Source organism: Onychomys torridus, chromosome 2 (genome assembly GCF_903995425.1).
Source record: "Onychomys torridus chromosome 2, mOncTor1.1, whole genome shotgun sequence".
Lineage (NCBI taxonomy): Eukaryota > Metazoa > Chordata > Mammalia > Rodentia > Cricetidae > Onychomys > Onychomys torridus.
In genome coordinates this window covers 64,374,892-64,391,598 of record NC_050444.1, presented here as the reverse complement: position 1 = coordinate 64,391,598, position 16,707 = coordinate 64,374,892, and the positions used below count along the sequence as shown (strand labels likewise).

At 49.1% G+C, this 16,707-nt stretch overlaps 2 protein-coding genes across 6 annotated transcripts in view; one reads left to right on the top strand and one right to left on the bottom strand.

Annotated features, from left to right (window-relative positions):
- The first annotated feature begins 247 nt into the window (after positions 1-247).
- LOC118578536 (olfactory receptor 13C7-like) lies at positions 248-1,198 on the top strand. Its single transcript, XM_036179557.1, has one exon. It carries the CDS (start codon positions 248-250, stop codon positions 1,196-1,198), a length of 951 nt encoding a protein of 316 aa, XP_036035450.1.
- A 5,727-nt stretch (positions 1,199-6,925) lies between these two features.
- Tmem8b (transmembrane protein 8B) overlaps positions 6,926-16,707 on the bottom strand; it is a 24,566-nt gene continuing 14,784 nt past the window's right edge. For 3 of the 5 annotated variants that reach the window (XM_036177480.1, XM_036177482.1, XM_036177484.1), the window contains 7 exons: positions 15,238-15,331; positions 14,998-15,121; positions 14,773-14,915; positions 14,429-14,607; positions 8,274-8,420; positions 8,047-8,163; positions 6,926-7,797 (listed from right to left, as the gene is read on the bottom strand). In XM_036177480.1, coding sequence (XP_036033373.1) covers positions 7,432-7,797; positions 8,047-8,163; positions 8,274-8,420; positions 14,429-14,607; positions 14,773-14,915; positions 14,998-15,121; positions 15,238-15,331 — 1,170 coding nt within the window. In that variant the 3' untranslated portion in view covers positions 6,926-7,431. Of the gene's footprint in view, positions 7,802-8,046; positions 8,164-8,273; positions 8,421-14,428; positions 14,608-14,772; positions 14,916-14,997; positions 15,122-15,237; positions 15,332-16,707 lie in introns of all 5 variants that reach the window. The other 2 variants (XM_036177481.1, XM_036177483.1) reach the window with 1 other exon arrangement.

Here is a 16,707-nt window from a genome sequence, read left to right as displayed (position 1 = left end):
TCCAAAAGAAGACATCAAATGTGAGTCTTCTGTCTCCTCTGAGCACTGCTTGTGGAGGACAGAGTTTAGGGGACCAGAGTAAGTAGCATGTGCTGAGAAGACCAGCTGCAGATCTAAAGTCTGACTCTCTCATTCTACAGATGGTGCAGCTAGACCCCAGAGAGAGGCTGACCTGCTGCTGGTCACATCTTGCTCATTTCCCAGCCAGCCAGAGCTGTGTGGTCCATGTGGCAAAAGGAGGAACGGGATGGATTGGGCAAACCACACAGCTGTGACAGGGTATGTCCTGCTGGGACTCCAGGAGCACCACAGCCTAGAGATAGTCCTGTTCGTGCTTTGTCTGGGTGTCTACTGCACCACTCTACTAGGAAACTCCCTCCTGGTGGGGCTGATTGTGCTGGACCCCCACCTGCACAGCCCCATGTACTTCTTTCTCAGTAACCTCTCTCTCATAGACATCTGTGGTACCTCTTCCTTCATACCTCTGATGCTACTCAACTTCCTGGATGTCCAAAGGACCATCTCCTTCCCCAGCTGTGCCCTGCAGATGTACATGACCCTGGCACTAGGTGCTACAGAGTGCCTGCTTCTGGCTGTGATGGCATACGACCGGTATGTGGCTATCTGTCAGCCACTTCGGTACTCGGAGCTCATGAATGGGCAGCTCTGCATGCAGATGGCAGGAATGAGCTGGGGGACAGGCTTTGCCAACTCGCTGCTGCATTCCATCCTCGTCTGGCGCCTCCCCTTCTGTGGCCATAATGTCATCAACCATTTCTTCTGTGAGATCTTGGCAGTGCTGAAGCTGGCCTGTGGGGACATCTCCCTCAACGCACTGATATTAATGATGGCCACAGCTGTCCTGACAATGACTCCACTCCTGCTCATATGCCTCTCTTACATTTTCATCCTGGCTGCCATCTTTAGGATCCCCTCTACCGCAGGCCGGGCCAAAGCCTTCTCCACCTGCTCTGCCCACCTCACAGTGGTGGTGATTTTTTATGGGACCATATCCTTCATGTACCTCAAGCCCAAAGCCAAAGACCCCAGTGTGGATAAGATCATCACGCTGTTCTATGGGATTGTGGCACCCTCACTAAATCCCTTTATCTACAGTCTGAGGAACATGGAAGTGAAAGCCGCCATCACAGCCCTGCTGCGGGGAGGTCTGCTCACCAGGAAAATGTCCCACTTTTAACTCATTCTCTATCTTTCTCAGTCAGCAGAGGCTAAGTTCTATTGGGGCTTCAAGTTTTCAGTGGCTGAAAGACCACTAAGGTCTGTTTCTCACTCATGTCTCAGGTCTATTAGACCTATGCTTGGCTGGGGTTCTGCCTGGCATCACTTTTCTGGGACTCAGGATCACAAAGCAGTTACAACCCAGAATGCTGCTGATTACCATGACCAAGGGAAAAGAGATGTAAACCAGCCTGCAAGGGCTCTCACAGCTTCCACTTAGATGGGGCACAATCCAACACATGGCCACATCTAATGTACAGGGGAGAAACCCAGCCTGGCACATGCCTGCCTGGAACAAAAAAGACACTGGCCAGCACACAAAACTGGAGAGTCAGCCCAAGAGGAAGTAAGACTTGGTTTCCTTTGCCCTGATCTCTCCTTCACAGACCCATACTGGGTTCATCATCCCAACAAAGTTCCAGTTAGCTTACTCACGGCAGCTTTACACCAGCACAAAGTAGGCTAGCAACATGCTTTCCAGAATGTCCTTTTTGTTTGGGTTTGGTTAGAGTTGTCCATGGGACATATGTGTACAGAAACTCGGAAGCAGAAGTGAGCAACATCCATTCCTGAAGGAGCACTCACATCACTGATATGCTGAATCCCATTGTTAATGGACCATCCCCTCCCTGAGCTGTTCTCAGGCTGGGCCAAGTGCAGTTATGTGCCCAAAGATGCCCGCTTCTCCTGCGGGCTGTGTGATCATTAAGCTTGACGACAGTGAGAGCTGGACACAGTCTTCCCAGCTCTAATGCACCCTTGCTCTCCTCTCCTCATGCCCCTGTCTTGACTGACCACCAGCCCAACAGCCTGTAAAAGCTCAGGTCCAGTGCCAAATGCAGAGACCCGGTCTCCTTAACTACTGCCATGATTGTGGAAGTCTGATTTTATACTGATTTTATGAAAATATCTCATGCCCCAAGACTAAACTTTTGGCAGGCCTCCAGTAAATAAAGTAATACCCCTTGAGACTATTTAAGACTGTGTACTTAACCTGCAGTCCTACTCAGCTTGTTGAAGGTTTAACCTGCCTTTAAGAGAACAATGTAAACCAGTCTTACTAGGCCTTGGTTTCCTCATGCGATCCACTTCTCAACCTAAGATAATGCATAGCTTTACTCTTGTTATATATTGGTCCATACCCTTAACCCAGAATAATGTGTATGTTGTGATAATCAGTTTCTGCAAACAGCTAACAGGTTGGGAGCAACTTTAAAACAAATGCCCACCATAAATGTTAAAAGCAACATGTGGATGTCGGTTGTTAATGTTTGTGTGGTTTTGTTTACTATCCTGGGTCAGTTGGGAGCCGTAAAACTACTTCCTTTTTAAAACTCTGTTCAAGATTTTGGTAAGAATTTCTCATTTTTGCCCTATGCCATACTGTCTGTGCTGTTCTATAAAATATAGTGCAAAGACAGTTTTTAAGAGATAGACATAAGACAGGAAGAGATCAGACAGACACAGGGACAGGCATACAATCAGACATAGAACAGATAGGAAACAAGGACATCACACTCACACACACACACAGATACACACACACACACACACACACACACACACACACACACACACACACACACGATATACAGACTATAGCTAGACCAGTAACTATAAACTACAGACAGAAGATACGAGAAGACAAGAGAAGATTTCAAATTTTGGCTCATTGTTGGTCAAATTAATCCAAGAGAGTGGAGTATGGTGGTATATTCCTTTAATACCAGCACTGGGGAAGAAGAGGCAGGCAGATCTCCATGGGTTTGAGGTCATCCTGGTCTACATAGTGAGTTCCAGGACAGCCAGGGCTCCACAGAGAGACCCTGTCTCAAAACATAAAAAATTATTAAATCAAGAGAAAGTGCGTGGTTTCCATTCCTTACTGCAACATTGACACATTTTAGCGTTCTCTGGGGTTATGTTTAATGTATTAGCAACCCATGATCCCGACAATAAACTTCTTGCGTCAACTCCTTGCATCCTTTCATGTCCTCAAACAATCACAGTATTAAGTCTAAAGTTCTTTGGCTGAATTCTCCAGGCCCTTAGCAGTCCCGCCCACACTCAGCATGACTTGCTCTTCTCCACATGGGTCAGCCTCTCATTACACCATCTGTACTGCTCCCATCCTCAGGCCACTTAGGAATCACACCAAGGCCAAACTTTCAAGCCACTTTAGACACTATCTCCTTCACATGTGCTTTCTTGGTATATTTGGAGACTGTCATCTTCATATCCTACAGTACTTTATTGGGACCCTTCATTGGGCTTGATCCCATCCTTATCAACACGAGAGCTCCTTTGGGGCAAGGTGCCACCAACTCTGACTCATCCCCATGGCTCTAACGGGGCCTTCCTTACATGACTGTAGAACTGAACTGTCACCACCTGGCAACACTGAGCCCATGTTACTAGGCATGCTCCAAGCAGTGGTAGGTGGACAGGGAACTTGGTGTGGCTGCATTTACAGATACATGCAAGGAAGCAGTAATAACTGCTGGCCACAGCTATGTGTCTGAGACAGGCCAGGCTTGCTGCATCTTAGTTTCTCCCGATGACCCAAGTCAGTCGACAACTCAGGGTTCCAGGCCTGGCAGAGATGCTCTGTAGTCATATCTTATTGTTGGCTCCCCCAGGACTCTGACAAACACCTCAAATCCAAATGTCCCAAACTGTACTCATCCCCAATCACAACTGTGTCACCTTATCAGGGGATGGCAACATCGCCCAAGTCAAAAGATAGAGGTCATCTGGGCTTTCATAACCCACCACACCACAAGCCACCAGGCACTACGCACTCTGAAGTCTGCCTCCTGGAGCTCCTAAACCATCCTCCTCCTTCCACTGGTACCATGGAAGAAACCATGTTTCCCTTTCAGTTAGTGTGGTAGCTCTGCCACTGCACCCACACACACCCTTCACACCAGCCCTCAAAACAGTTTGTTCATGCTACTCTCCTGCTCAGATGTTTCCAGTAGTTCCTCATTCCCATTTTCCTAGGGTAAAACCACACTATCTATCTGTCCAAAGCATCATTAGCTGCTTTCCTTCATCACACACACACACACACACACACACACACACACACACACGCACACGCACACGCACACGCACACGCACATGCACACACACTCTTCACAGCTTCCTATTCATCAGTCTCTCCTGCCTTTGTCATTCCCCATCACTGTAACCCTTTCCAAACGTGCCATAACCTTTGTCTATGTGCAACAGGCTGGGCACTATCTTAAGTGTCCTACGTGCTGTGGAACGTCATTCTGTATGCTGTGAATGTGCTGCTCTGACTGGTTGATAAATAAAATGCTGATTGGCCAGTAGCCAGGCAGGACAAGCAGAGGAGGAGAATTCTGGGAAGAGGAAGGCTGAGTCAGGAGTCGCCAGACAGACACAGAGGAAACAAGATGGACAAGGCAGAACAGAGAAAAGGTACCAAGCCATGTGGCCAAACATAAATAAGAATTATGGGTTAATTTAAGCGTAAGAGCTAGTCAGTAATGAGCCTGGGCTAATGGCTGAACAGTTACAATTAATATAAGTTTCTAAGTGATTATTCTGTAAGTGGGCCACAGGACTGTGGGACCTGAGAAAGCTTCGGACTACATGTAAGTACTTCAGTGACTAGGGACCAGGTAGAATGAGTCTCCGGAAAGGAATAAAAGATGGGTACTCATAACCACAGAGCAGCTTCCCACATCTTGGCATCCCCTGCCCTCTTCACTGCCTTCCATACTCTTGTGGGGCCAGTCCTGAGCTCTGGTTATTTGGGTCAACCGTCCTCATGGCCTGATTCTCCCCATCCCAGGGTGGGAATGGCTTGTCTCCCATCCAAGCACTAACCAGCCCAGCCCTGCTTAGCTTCCTTTATCACCCAAGTTCAGGTGTGTTCAGGTAAAGTCACAGATAAGGTAAGAAATAGTATCTCTTTCTTTTTTAAAAAATTTAGGGGTTGGGGATTTAGCTCAGTGGTAGAGTGCTTGCCTAGCAAGTGCAAGGTCCTGAGTTCGGTCCTCAGCTCCATTTAAAAAAAAAAAAAAGTTAGGAAGGAAGGGAGGGAGGGAGGAAGGAAGGAAGGAAGGAAGGGAGGAAGGAAGATTGATTATTATTTTTAATCATGTGTATGTGTGTTTGTGTATGTAGAAATGTGTACCACTTGTGTGGAGAGGTATCCTTGGAATCCAGAGGTGATGTATTCCCTGGAGCTGTAGTTACAGGCATCTTATCCTGTAACTGGGTACAGGGAATTGAACTAGGGTCCCAGGAAGAGCAATGTATGCTCTTAAACACTGAGCCACCTCTCCAATCATTTTATTTTATTTAAGAGAGGGTCTGTATAAACTGGGCTGGCTTGAACTCCTGTTAATTCACAGGCTCTACCCCTAGAACGCTGGGATTAAAGGCGTGCACCAGCAGACCTGGACTAAGAACAGCACTTCTGATACAGGAACAGACATCCAGCCCATATGCCTTCCCTCCTTGCCACTCAGTCAGCCACTTCATTCTCTGACTGCAGAGAGTAAAGTGGCGTTTTCTAGGCTTTCAGCCTCGAAGGCCTAGGCTATGAAGAGAAGAGAAAGGACCTAAGGCACAGAGAAAGGATTTGGTAGAAAGGTGAGGTCATCTCCGTCTCCAGATTGACAGATGGGAGGGGTGAAGGAGGGAAGAAGTGTGAGCCTGTCCAGATTCCCGAGAGAAGCCAAGGCTGAGTCCCTGGCTTCCTCTACAGGGTTTAAAAGCAAAGACAACTTATCTGTGCCCCATCAAGTAAAACCCAGCACAGGACCCCAGAAGAGTGTTGGCCTCGTGCTGTGTCTGGGTAGCCCAGTACCTCAACACCTCAGGTGACATAGAACCTGGGGGCAGAAACTCGGGCTATGCAGACACAACAGAAAACAGCTCAGCTTTTAGCAGCCTGTCTGACTGCTGACTGAGAACCAGCTGGGATGACAGAGTTCCCAGAAGACAGGAGAAGCATGGACATCGGGGACCAGAGAGAATTCTAGTATCTCAGCATAAGACAAGATCTTCAAAACTCAGCTATGAACCCATGGGGAAAAAGGAGTCCAGGTGCCAGGCATGGTGTCCATGTCTATAATTCCAGGACCCAAAGGATCATGATCTCCAGGACAGACCAAACTACATGCACAGTCACACACACACACACACACACACACACACACACACACACACACACACACAAAGAAAAGAAATCTCAGTTCATACAAGATTATTTCTGGCATGCAAGAAAAAATGAAAGCTTAAAATAGTAGTTCCTTTCTTACAATGCTTTGTGCATCTGAAATTTGTACCTGTTACTCCAGTTTCTTGGCACCTCAGCTTCCTTCTCAGTGGGTGTGGGCGTCATGGGGAAGCCTCTCTTACTAACTCATCTCTATACACACAGCAAGCACACGCACACACGCATACACACACCCCTCTCCACTACCACAGACTAGGATTCATAGCAGTTGGGAAATGGACATCAGGGAGTTTTGGTATTCAACACTGAGACCAGATGAGCGGGATGCAAGCATGCAAACCATAGGGCAGAAGCCAGACGGTAGTTCCAGCTTCTTCTTCAGGAAGGTCCTGCCACCTCACGCTTTCCCCCATGTCCCCTCCTCCATTTCCCCCGCACCCTGGCCCCAGGAAGAAATAAAAGGCAGCACACAGTCAGTACATACTTCATTGGAGACATCCCGGACTCCACCTGCATCAAATCGGGAGGGGCCCCAGCTGCCGAGCCCAGCCCTCTGCCCAGCACAGCACACCCCAAATGAGGTTAGTGTTGCTGAGCCTCTGAGAAAATCTGATAACATGTTTCTCCAAGACCAGACTCCTTTTCTTCTGCATTGATGATTCATTCCTGATGAAAATCTGTCTCCTTAGGAAGTATCTCTTGTCTGTAGGAGGGTTCCCTATCCCTGGGAAGGGCTCCACACCCCAGGTACTCCTTGGTCCTGAGGGGCTCTGTGTCCTGCATAGCTCATCCTTAGGAAGGACTCCACGAGTACAGGAGGGCTCTAGGCTCTCAGGAAATTCTCCATGTCTTGGGAAAGCCTCCTGGTCCCTGAAAACAGTCATCCTTGAGAAAGATTGTGTGTCTTTAAGAAACACAACTGGTCCCTTGTTTCTAGAAGGGCTCCACAGCCCCAGGAGGAACCCTAGGCAGGTTCACAACCCCCAGGAGCCTGGCCCAAAGCCCCTCTCAGCTGGCACAGATGCTGCTGACAGTAGTCCCTCCTGGGCCCACAAGGCCCAGCTCTTCCTGTTCATTGATGCACAGCTGGTAACCACAGCCCCGGGCCCGAGCGCCAGATGGGACCCGGCGGTCACTCTTGGCACGAGGAGGCAGTAAGAAGCCCACGCTGCCAGCAATGAGCATATGCCAAATGCTATGAATGTAGAAGTAGTTGTCCCGGGTCTCCACGAAAGCATACAGAAGGACGGCACTGCCTGCGATAAGGCTGCCCGGGCACAGGTAGAAGAGCCAGCGGCGCCATGTTGGTGGGTAACAGTGCCGGCGCCGGACGCTGCGAACTGTCTGGGGGAAGCAGAGAAGTGGGATTCAGGAATATGAGGCCCTAGAATCCAAGCCAGAGCCAGTTCAGACATCCCCTCAGCCCTACATGTGACCTAAAAGGCACCTGCCAAGACCCGAGTGGCCACTGTGAACAGCAGGTGATGATAACAGAATGCAAGGCTACCTTAAATCGGGGACCAGGTAGCCAGCGCCCTGTGTCCACTCTGGCCCCCTCCTTTGCCGTTCACAGGCCTCTCCACTCTTACCCAGGCTGTGGCCAAGATCCCAAGCGCGAAGAGACTGGGTCCAAGCAGGTTCCAGAGTCCATGGCGGTCGAGCTGCAGAGCCATGGACAGCAGCATAGCCCCCAGCAAATACAACACCTACAGAGACAGGACTCCAGGGTTGGGCCAGGATGTGGGGGCGACGGAAGAGCCCCAAGCATGAGTGGATTTTAGCTATGGCTGTCTCCTGGGACCCACTCTAGACTGACCTGCTTGATCACAGGCTGCAAACGAGCCATAGCAATGACGGTGACCCAAACCGACATTAAGGAACCCAGGAAGTCACAGAACTGAAGCACATCGTAGTCCATGATGCAGAAGACCACAATGCCGGGCTGGTCACAGGCATGATAGAACTGCAAGAAACAACAGGTGTTAAAAGGCTTTGAGGCCACAAGCCCAGGGCTAGGAAACCAAAGAAAGACCCTATGGGGTTACTCCTCTGTCAGAGAAGCAGAGATCAGACAGAGGTCACAGGGGAGCAATGCTAGGAACTGCCTGACTCCTTCATTCTTTTTCTTTTTTAAGATTTATTTGTATGTGCATGGGTGTTGTACTTGCATGTATGTCTGTGCACCACATGCACACAGTGCCCATAAAGGCACAAGAGGGCATAAAATCCACTGGAACTGGAGTTACAGACAGTTGTGAGCCACTATGTGGGTACTGGGAATTGACTCCAGGTCCTCTACAAGAGTAGCCAGTGCTCTTAACCACCGAGCCATCTCTTCAGCCCTGATTCACTCATTCTTGAGAAAAATATGGCCGTGAGGTCTGGTCTGCTTTACAGCCAGATGTATCCGGCAGCTCAGACACTGGTGCTCACTAACCTCTCTCTGCTTCTGGGATATGCTATGAAGAAGACCCAGCCAGGGAACCAGATATCTCCAGCTGAAGCCAGTCCCTACCCTTACCCTAGCAGGCTTACTCAGTCTCATCAGCAACCCCCATCGCAAAGCCTGCATGGCATCTGTCTCTGCTCTCTTAGGCAACCTAGACCCCAGACCTACCCCAGCTTCCCAGTTTCCTCAATAGCTCAGGCTCTGAGCTAGTTTCTCTCTCCTAACTTACCTCAACTGACCCACTTTAACTGCCCCGTGCCAAGAGGGCAGGAAGCTCAGCAAGTCAAAACACAGTACGGGTGGCCATGGAAAGCAGCATGGTATGGCCATGAAGAGTGCCATGGTATGATCATGAAGAGTGCCATGGTATGATCATGAAGAGTGCCATGGTATGGTCATGAAGAGTGCCATGGTATGGTCATGAAGAGAGCCATGGTATGGTCATGGAAAGCAGCATGGTATGATCATGAAGAGTGCCATGGTATGGTCATGAAGAGTGTCATGGTATGGTCATGGAAAGCAGCATGGTATGGTTATAAAGAGTGTCATGGTATGGTCATGAAGAGTGTCATGGTATGGTCATAGAAAGCAGCATGGTATGGTTATAAAGAGTGTCATGGTATGGCTATGAAGAGTGTCATGGTATGGCCATGAAGAGTGTCATGGTATGGTCATGAAGAGTGCCATGGTATGGTCATGGAAAGCAGCATGGTATGGCTATGAAGAGTGTCATGGTATGGTCATGGAAAACAGCATTGTATGGCCATGAAGAGTGTCATAGTATGGTCATGAAGAGTGTCATGGTATGGTCATGGAAAGCAGCATGGTATGGCCATGAAGAACGCCATGGTATGGCTATGAAGAGTGACATTATGGCCATGGAGAACAGCATGGCACTCACACTAGGATACCATATGGCAAAGGAACATGGCTCTCCTCTCCTAAACCATAAATTAACCATTCAAATTAACATTTGAATATGGATTCATTAGACACTGATTCCCACATATCTCTTCCCAGACCCATCCTGGACAGGGTCTGACTGTTGCTCAGGCTGGCCTAGAACCTACCGTGCAGCTCAGGCTGACCTCATCCTGAGTGCTGGGATTACTGTGGCTATCTGGCTGTCCTCCTCTTTCAAAGTCAGATGCAAAAATACCAGCCACTAAATAACCTAGCAGACATCTGTTTCTGACTTGGGTTTACTTCTCAAGATTAATTTTATATTCCAGACTTAAGCAACATCTTGCACCTGCCTCTGAGCACATAAAAAGGAGGGGCCTGTGATGAATCCTTCACCTCACACAAAGGAGACACAGATCAGCAGGACAGAAGCAGAGATGGGTTACAAGATTCTAAAGACATGTCTAAGGGGAGACACTGGTCTTTCTCCTAACAGCTTCTCTGCGGGGGAGGGGGGGGTAAGAAAAATTAAAAGCACAACCTTGCTCTGCTAATATCATTCTACTCTGTACTTGTGGAGACCAGCTCCCACTTTTTCCCCAAGGTACTCTTGAGGAGAGAGGGATAAGAGCTTTAGATGGAAATAGAGAGGTGGGAGAGAGAGAGAGAAACACAGGACAGCCTGGGGGGGGGGGGGGGGGGGGCTGGATCCTTATCCACCGGCCCTTTGTCTCTTCTAAAGAGCGTTTTATAGGAATGCCAAGGGGTGGAGCAGAGACCTCCCCCAGCACAGCCAAGTGCAAGCCCTTCCAATCACCTGGTAACCACACGTGGTCAAGCAATCCTCTAATGCAGTTCTGCTGGGTAAAGCAAGCTCAGATCTCACTAGGAAACCTTTGTGGGCCTCCACATGATCACTTCCTTATTCTGGATGCTACATATAAGGTAATCTGGAAAAGTTAACTAAATTGTAGAATTTTACCTTTTTACACTATAACTATATAGTTTATCCAGTGCTTCAAAATAGGGTATCCAGGTATCCATCTAGAAATGCAAACATCCTTAATGCAGACCAGGTCATATTGTGCTCAGGGTGTGATGAGACTTAGTCGCTCACCTACTTTTCTGTTTCCTAAATCAATTTTGTCCTAAGAACAGTCATTGCATTTTACCAAGAGCCGCTGAGGATCACTCATGATGGTCTGAGGAACGGAAGAGGTAATAAGAAAGCCACGTGAAGCCAGGGCGGCCACAGTTACCAAGGAAGGCTGGACACCGCTCCAAGGTGTGGGCTCTACCTGGGCTTTCGGGGTCTGATCACAGGACTTGTGGAGGGAAGAAGGGTATGTGGCCTCAACTACACAGCTCAAGTTCTGAAATGTTTGTTTGTTTATTAAATTGGTTAGACTGGCTTTTATCTCTTACGAGTTTCGAGAAGTTCAAGCTATGGCTCAGTGGAAGAGTGCAGATTCACTCTCGGAGGAAGAAAAGGAAGAGAGGAAAGAGGGAGGGAAGGAGAAAATAATAGGGACTGTTGGAAGAACCTGGCCAGAGTGCTGCACCTAAGTCCTGTATTTCTCTACACTCTCCAGGAGTTCTGAGAAACTCAACTCGGAGAAGTATGTGAACACATGATCAGTGCCCTGAGACATGGGGAGGGATGTGGGGCCAGGCTGAGTGAGAATCAAGGTTCTGCCATTCATTTTCCCCTTGGGGCAATGCATCCAGCTTCATCTACAGAACACAAGAGTTAAAATGCCCACCTATTATTTCAGTGCAACCATGAGAATTAATTAGCAATGCTACACAACACATATTCCATAGCTGTCAGCTTCTGTTCTCATTCTCTGGAATGCTTGGCTACATACAGAATCAAGTGCCAGGTGTTTGGCCTGTTTTTTAAGAACATATTTTATATCTATAAACTCCTGAATTGTAGGCTTTCTGACTGCTCCTATACCCCAGATAAGTGCCACCACGCCACTTCCAGAGGTGAACTGTCCTAGATGTTAAGACAAGGAAGAGGATACTCGGGGGCTGGAGAGATGGCTCAGAGGTTAAGAGCGCTGGCTGCTCTTCCAGAGGTCCTGAGTTCAATTCCCAGCAACCACAAGGTGGCTCACAACCATCTGTAGTGAGATCTGGTGCCCTCTTCTTATATACATAATAAATAAACAAATTTTAAAAAAGAGGATACTCATCTACTCAACAAGTCTGTAAACAGGTGTGTCTGTGAATGAAGTAAGTCTAAACTAAGAATGAAAAAGACAATAGGGACCCCGGGCCCAGGACACTGGATGACATAGTTCTATGTTTTGACCACGTGGAAAAGAACAGAGTTAGAGCAGGACTTTCAGTCACAGCCCTAAAGCCAGCAGCTTGCTCTCAGTCCCACCGCCTTTTTTTTAGACAAGAGGGGGTTGGAGCTGGACAAAGAGTTTGGCAGTTAAGAGCACAGGATGCTCTTGCATAAGACCCCAGTTCACTTCCCAGTAGCCACACTGTGGCTCACAGCCTCCTGCAACTCCAGCGCTAGAAGACCCAATGCCCTCTCCCAGCCTCTGTGGGCGCTGCACACATGGGGCGCACAGAATTCCTGTGCATCAAGTAGAAAGAATAAATCTTTTAAAAGGAAGTAGGGGTTCTTCGTGTGGTGTGAGGGAGCGAGGTTCCTCTGGTTCCTGCCTGGAGAAAGGTCTCTTTTCTTGTTGATTTGCCACTGTATCTAGACACCGAAGAGGCATCTGGCCTAGACTACTCCAGGACAAGATGCTTGTGTAAAGCACAAGGGATGAACATGTTCTCTTACAGCCCCTGCTATAGTAAGGTGTTCTCACTAATTCTGGGTCACTGCAGGTCTATCTCCATGAGGCCAGGAGTGGGCTGGAAGAGCAGCTTCTGGGGGAGGATTCTGTGAGCAGCAGCAGACAGGGCACCTGGTGATGAGAGACTCCAGTATCAAAGTAGAAAGAGACTCCATCAGGCCAGGCCTGAAAGGGAGCCAGCTAAACTGGGGTGCACTGTTCCTATCTGGTAACGTGGCTACAGCCTCCTCTGTAACTGAGTACCCAGGAGATCCCTACAACCCTCACTTGGACATATATGCCCCCATTTTCTCCTAGGCTACTAGTACGATTTCTGTGATGTGGACCCAGGGAAGTACATGCTGACTTCTGTGATGTTCAGCTTTTTAATCACATTTTATAGTGTGTGTGTGCGCATGTGTGTGTGTGTGTGTGTGTGTGCGCGCGTGTGTGCACTTCCGTCACAGCACGCATGTGCATGTCAGGACAAGCTGGGGCAGTCATTCTCTCCTTCCTCTATGTAGGTAACGGGTTGAGTTTGGATTGTCAGCCTTAGTAGCAAGCGCTTTCGCTGAGTTATCCCACTGCGTGTCACAGTTTGCCAAGAGCCTGCAAATGAGATGACAGATCCACAGACACCAGATCTTGGCAGGGAGCAAACCTACTTGGGAGCCTAGTCACATGAGGAGATGCACTTTGACCTTTCCTGTCAGAGGCTGGCTTGTAATATGAACCTTTCTGGCTATAGAGAAGTTGGAAATCTTGGAGAAGGACTGTGAAGACTTCATAATGGGAACAGGGAGACTTAAAAATTATAAATCTAGTTGGGTGTGGTGGTACACACCTTTAATATCAGCTCTTGGAGGCACAGGCAAGTGGATCTCTGTGAGTTTGAGGCCAACCTGGTCTACACTGGAAGTTCCAGGCTAGCCAGAGCTACATAGTGAGACTGTGTTTCAAAACAAACAAAAGCCCTATACATCTACATCAGAATGCATTTCTTTGAGCTGGGATCTTATATCACATTGCCATTTCCTATGATGCCACAAGACAAAGGTTCTCAAGACTCCAAAACAGACTTTTGATAAACTGTCCACTATAGATTCCCCTGCCTTCCAAAAGCTCTCATGGAAATCAAGAAGGCCATGGAGATGGAATGGGGGGTCTTGCTTTCATGTCATCAAAATGAACATGCTACAGACAGAAATCACGGAACATGTCTGTAGTCCTCGCTCGGAGGGCTTTAGGCAGGAGGACTGAGAATTCAATGCCAGCCTGGGCTACATGGGAAGTTTTAGGCCAACCTTGTCTACAGATCAGAACTCTATTTCAAAAAAGATGAGAGAGAGTGAGGTGGCTGGGAAGAGAACAATGGAGACCACTGAGCAGAGGGGCCTCCCACAAAGTGAAGACTCCATGCAGACAGACAGACAGACAGACAGACTGACAGACACACACACACACACACACACACACACACACACACACACACACACGTTTAGACTCTGTGCTGACTTACAGAGAAAAGGCAAGGGTGAAAACCCAATCCCACATTTCACTCAGTGTGTTCAGCCAGTATCTCTTCTACCCTCCGTGTGGGCAGTGTGGGGATGTGAAGCCCCACACTGGTTAACTTGGAAGCAGACAAGCTGCCTTACAAAACAGTCACAGTTATTAGCAGGACACAGCCTGCTCTAGAGGACACAGTGAAGTTACCATCATCCTCAGATGGGGGGGGGGGGGCTGAGGCAGAACTGCGGACCCTCTCCCCACCCTGTGGTAAAAACTCGGCGAAGCAGAGGTAGCACTGCATACCGTGGAGAAGAACATGGTGAAGGTGTAGACAGCAGCTTCTAGCACATAGCGGCTCCGAATGGCCAAGACCACCGGTGGCAAAAACATGAGGTTGCTCAGGCAGAGGAGGAGTGTGGAGAGCAGCTGGAACCCATAGGTGAGTGCATCGGCGCTGTCTGTGCAACCCCAGCCCCGCCAGCCTGTGGGTGGGGAAGGTACAGGGTGGGGGAGGAGAGCAGAAGGCACCCGTGGGTCAACAATTGTGCTCACCCTGTCCCCATACCCAGCTCCTCAGGGAACCCCTGCGGGCCATCCCAATGCCCAAGAAGCGGGGTTTGGCCTGCTCCCCACTGCAGCCCGCTCACCAGCCTTGCACTCGCAGGCCGCGTACAGGTAGTTGTGGGTGCGCAGCAGCTTGCACTGGCCATAGGGCCCGCAGTCATCCACACATGGAGACAGGAAGGTGCGCAGCCGCACTTCAGCCGTTGCATTGCGGCACCGCACAAACCTGTGAACACACACTCCTGGTTATTTGAGGCCAGGGCCACCCCAACCCAGCTCCAACTATGCCCCACGTAGTTCTTGCTCACCGAGGTCCTACCCCACAAAGAGAGCGGAGGGTCAGGAACCAGGTCCCCGTCTGCGGGAACGGAATTCGAAGCCTGGCCACTCTGGACGTGACACTGACTGAGATGGGGAAACCTGCCAGGGACTCTGAACGGAAGGGCCAGAGAGAAGTGGTCATCACAGAGGCAGAGCCCACTTCTGGGAGCCCCGGGGCTGACCCCTGTTGTGAGGGCACCCAGTCTCCCTACCCCTATGTTCCCCACCTTTGGAACAGGTCACAGCAGCATCCCCCAGGCTCAAGGGCACCTCATGAGTCAGGCATCCGAACACTGTTACATTTTCTTGGCGCAGAGAGCTCTGAGTAGGGTGAATATGCAAATGAGTCTTGAGACCCTCGGGATGGGCCACTCCTCCCATTCCCTACGGCCAGGCAACCCCACTCTCTTGCAGGGCGGCTCACTCCTCCAGGGATCAACCCATCAAAGCTGTGCTCTTACTTAGTAGGAGTCTGAGCCCCATCAGGTCTTACAGCCAGACTCTCAGAGCCTAACGACAGAGCAAGCCCTGGCTCTGACTCTTCCCTTTGGAAGAGCAGGCACCTCGGTTCCTCCTATCTGCTGTATGGGAGGAACTGGGCACCCAATGCCAGATGGAGAAACCAGCCATGGATAAAGGTAATTTAAGGTTCTCTGTCACCTAGCCCTGAGGCTGAAGATAAGAGGCTTGTTAAGAAAATGCACTCCTCAGGTGAAGTGACCCAGGTACAAATGGAGGTACCTGAAGCCAGAGATTAAATGTAGCGATCTGACTGGGATTAAAAGAACACAGATTCCCCAGGTCTGGATAGACAGACGTAAGGGGCTGTCTGTGAGGGAGAAGCACGATGCCATAAACTCATCCCATCAAGATTGAGGCAGCTTGATACATTCAATCAGGATAAAAATAAACGCCTATGAGACCACTTTAAACCAGGATAGGAAAGTAAGTCTGTCCCTAGACTTGACCAAAGTGAAGAAGGGACTGTGTGAGTTTCCTCATTTCTGAGCACATCTCAGTTCACTAGGGCCTCCAGGGCAGCAGCATCCAGGGGGTGGACTTCAGCTGACTTCTTACTGTTATTTTTGATATTTCTGAGATAGCATTTCATGTAACCCAGGCTGGCCTGAAATTCACTATGTAGCCAAGGATGACCTTAAGGCTTGGACCCTGCCTCCTTGTGCTGGGATTATGTGTGTATCATCACACATGCCCTTCTTCAGCTGGGTTCTCAGCAAACAATGTTGTGTACGTGCACCCTGCCCTCAACCACATGAGTGAGTCTCATGTAGCTGGCTTATCACTTCCTTCAGTGGAAGGCCAGGGAGAGCAATATGCAGAAGTATTACTCAGTAAAAGTTATTGGAACAGCCAAAGACAGTCTCCAGGTAGACAGTTCTTGATTGAAGGGGAAAAACAAAATACTTGGAAGAAAGAAAAGACCCAGGGTTCTTAGTCCAACGAAGTGCCCAGGTGAGCTCAGTGTCAGGCAACAACTTAAAGACGAGCTTGTTCTCAAAATGGCTAACTCAAGGTGTGGCTGGGTGTGGTACACACCTTTAACCCAATGCTCTGGAGGCAAAAGCAGGCAGAGGCCAGCCTGGTCTACATAACAAGTTCCAGGCCACCAGGGCTACTCTGCCTGAAAACTAAATAAATAAATGGATGAATAGCTTGCCTGTCACACTGGCCACACA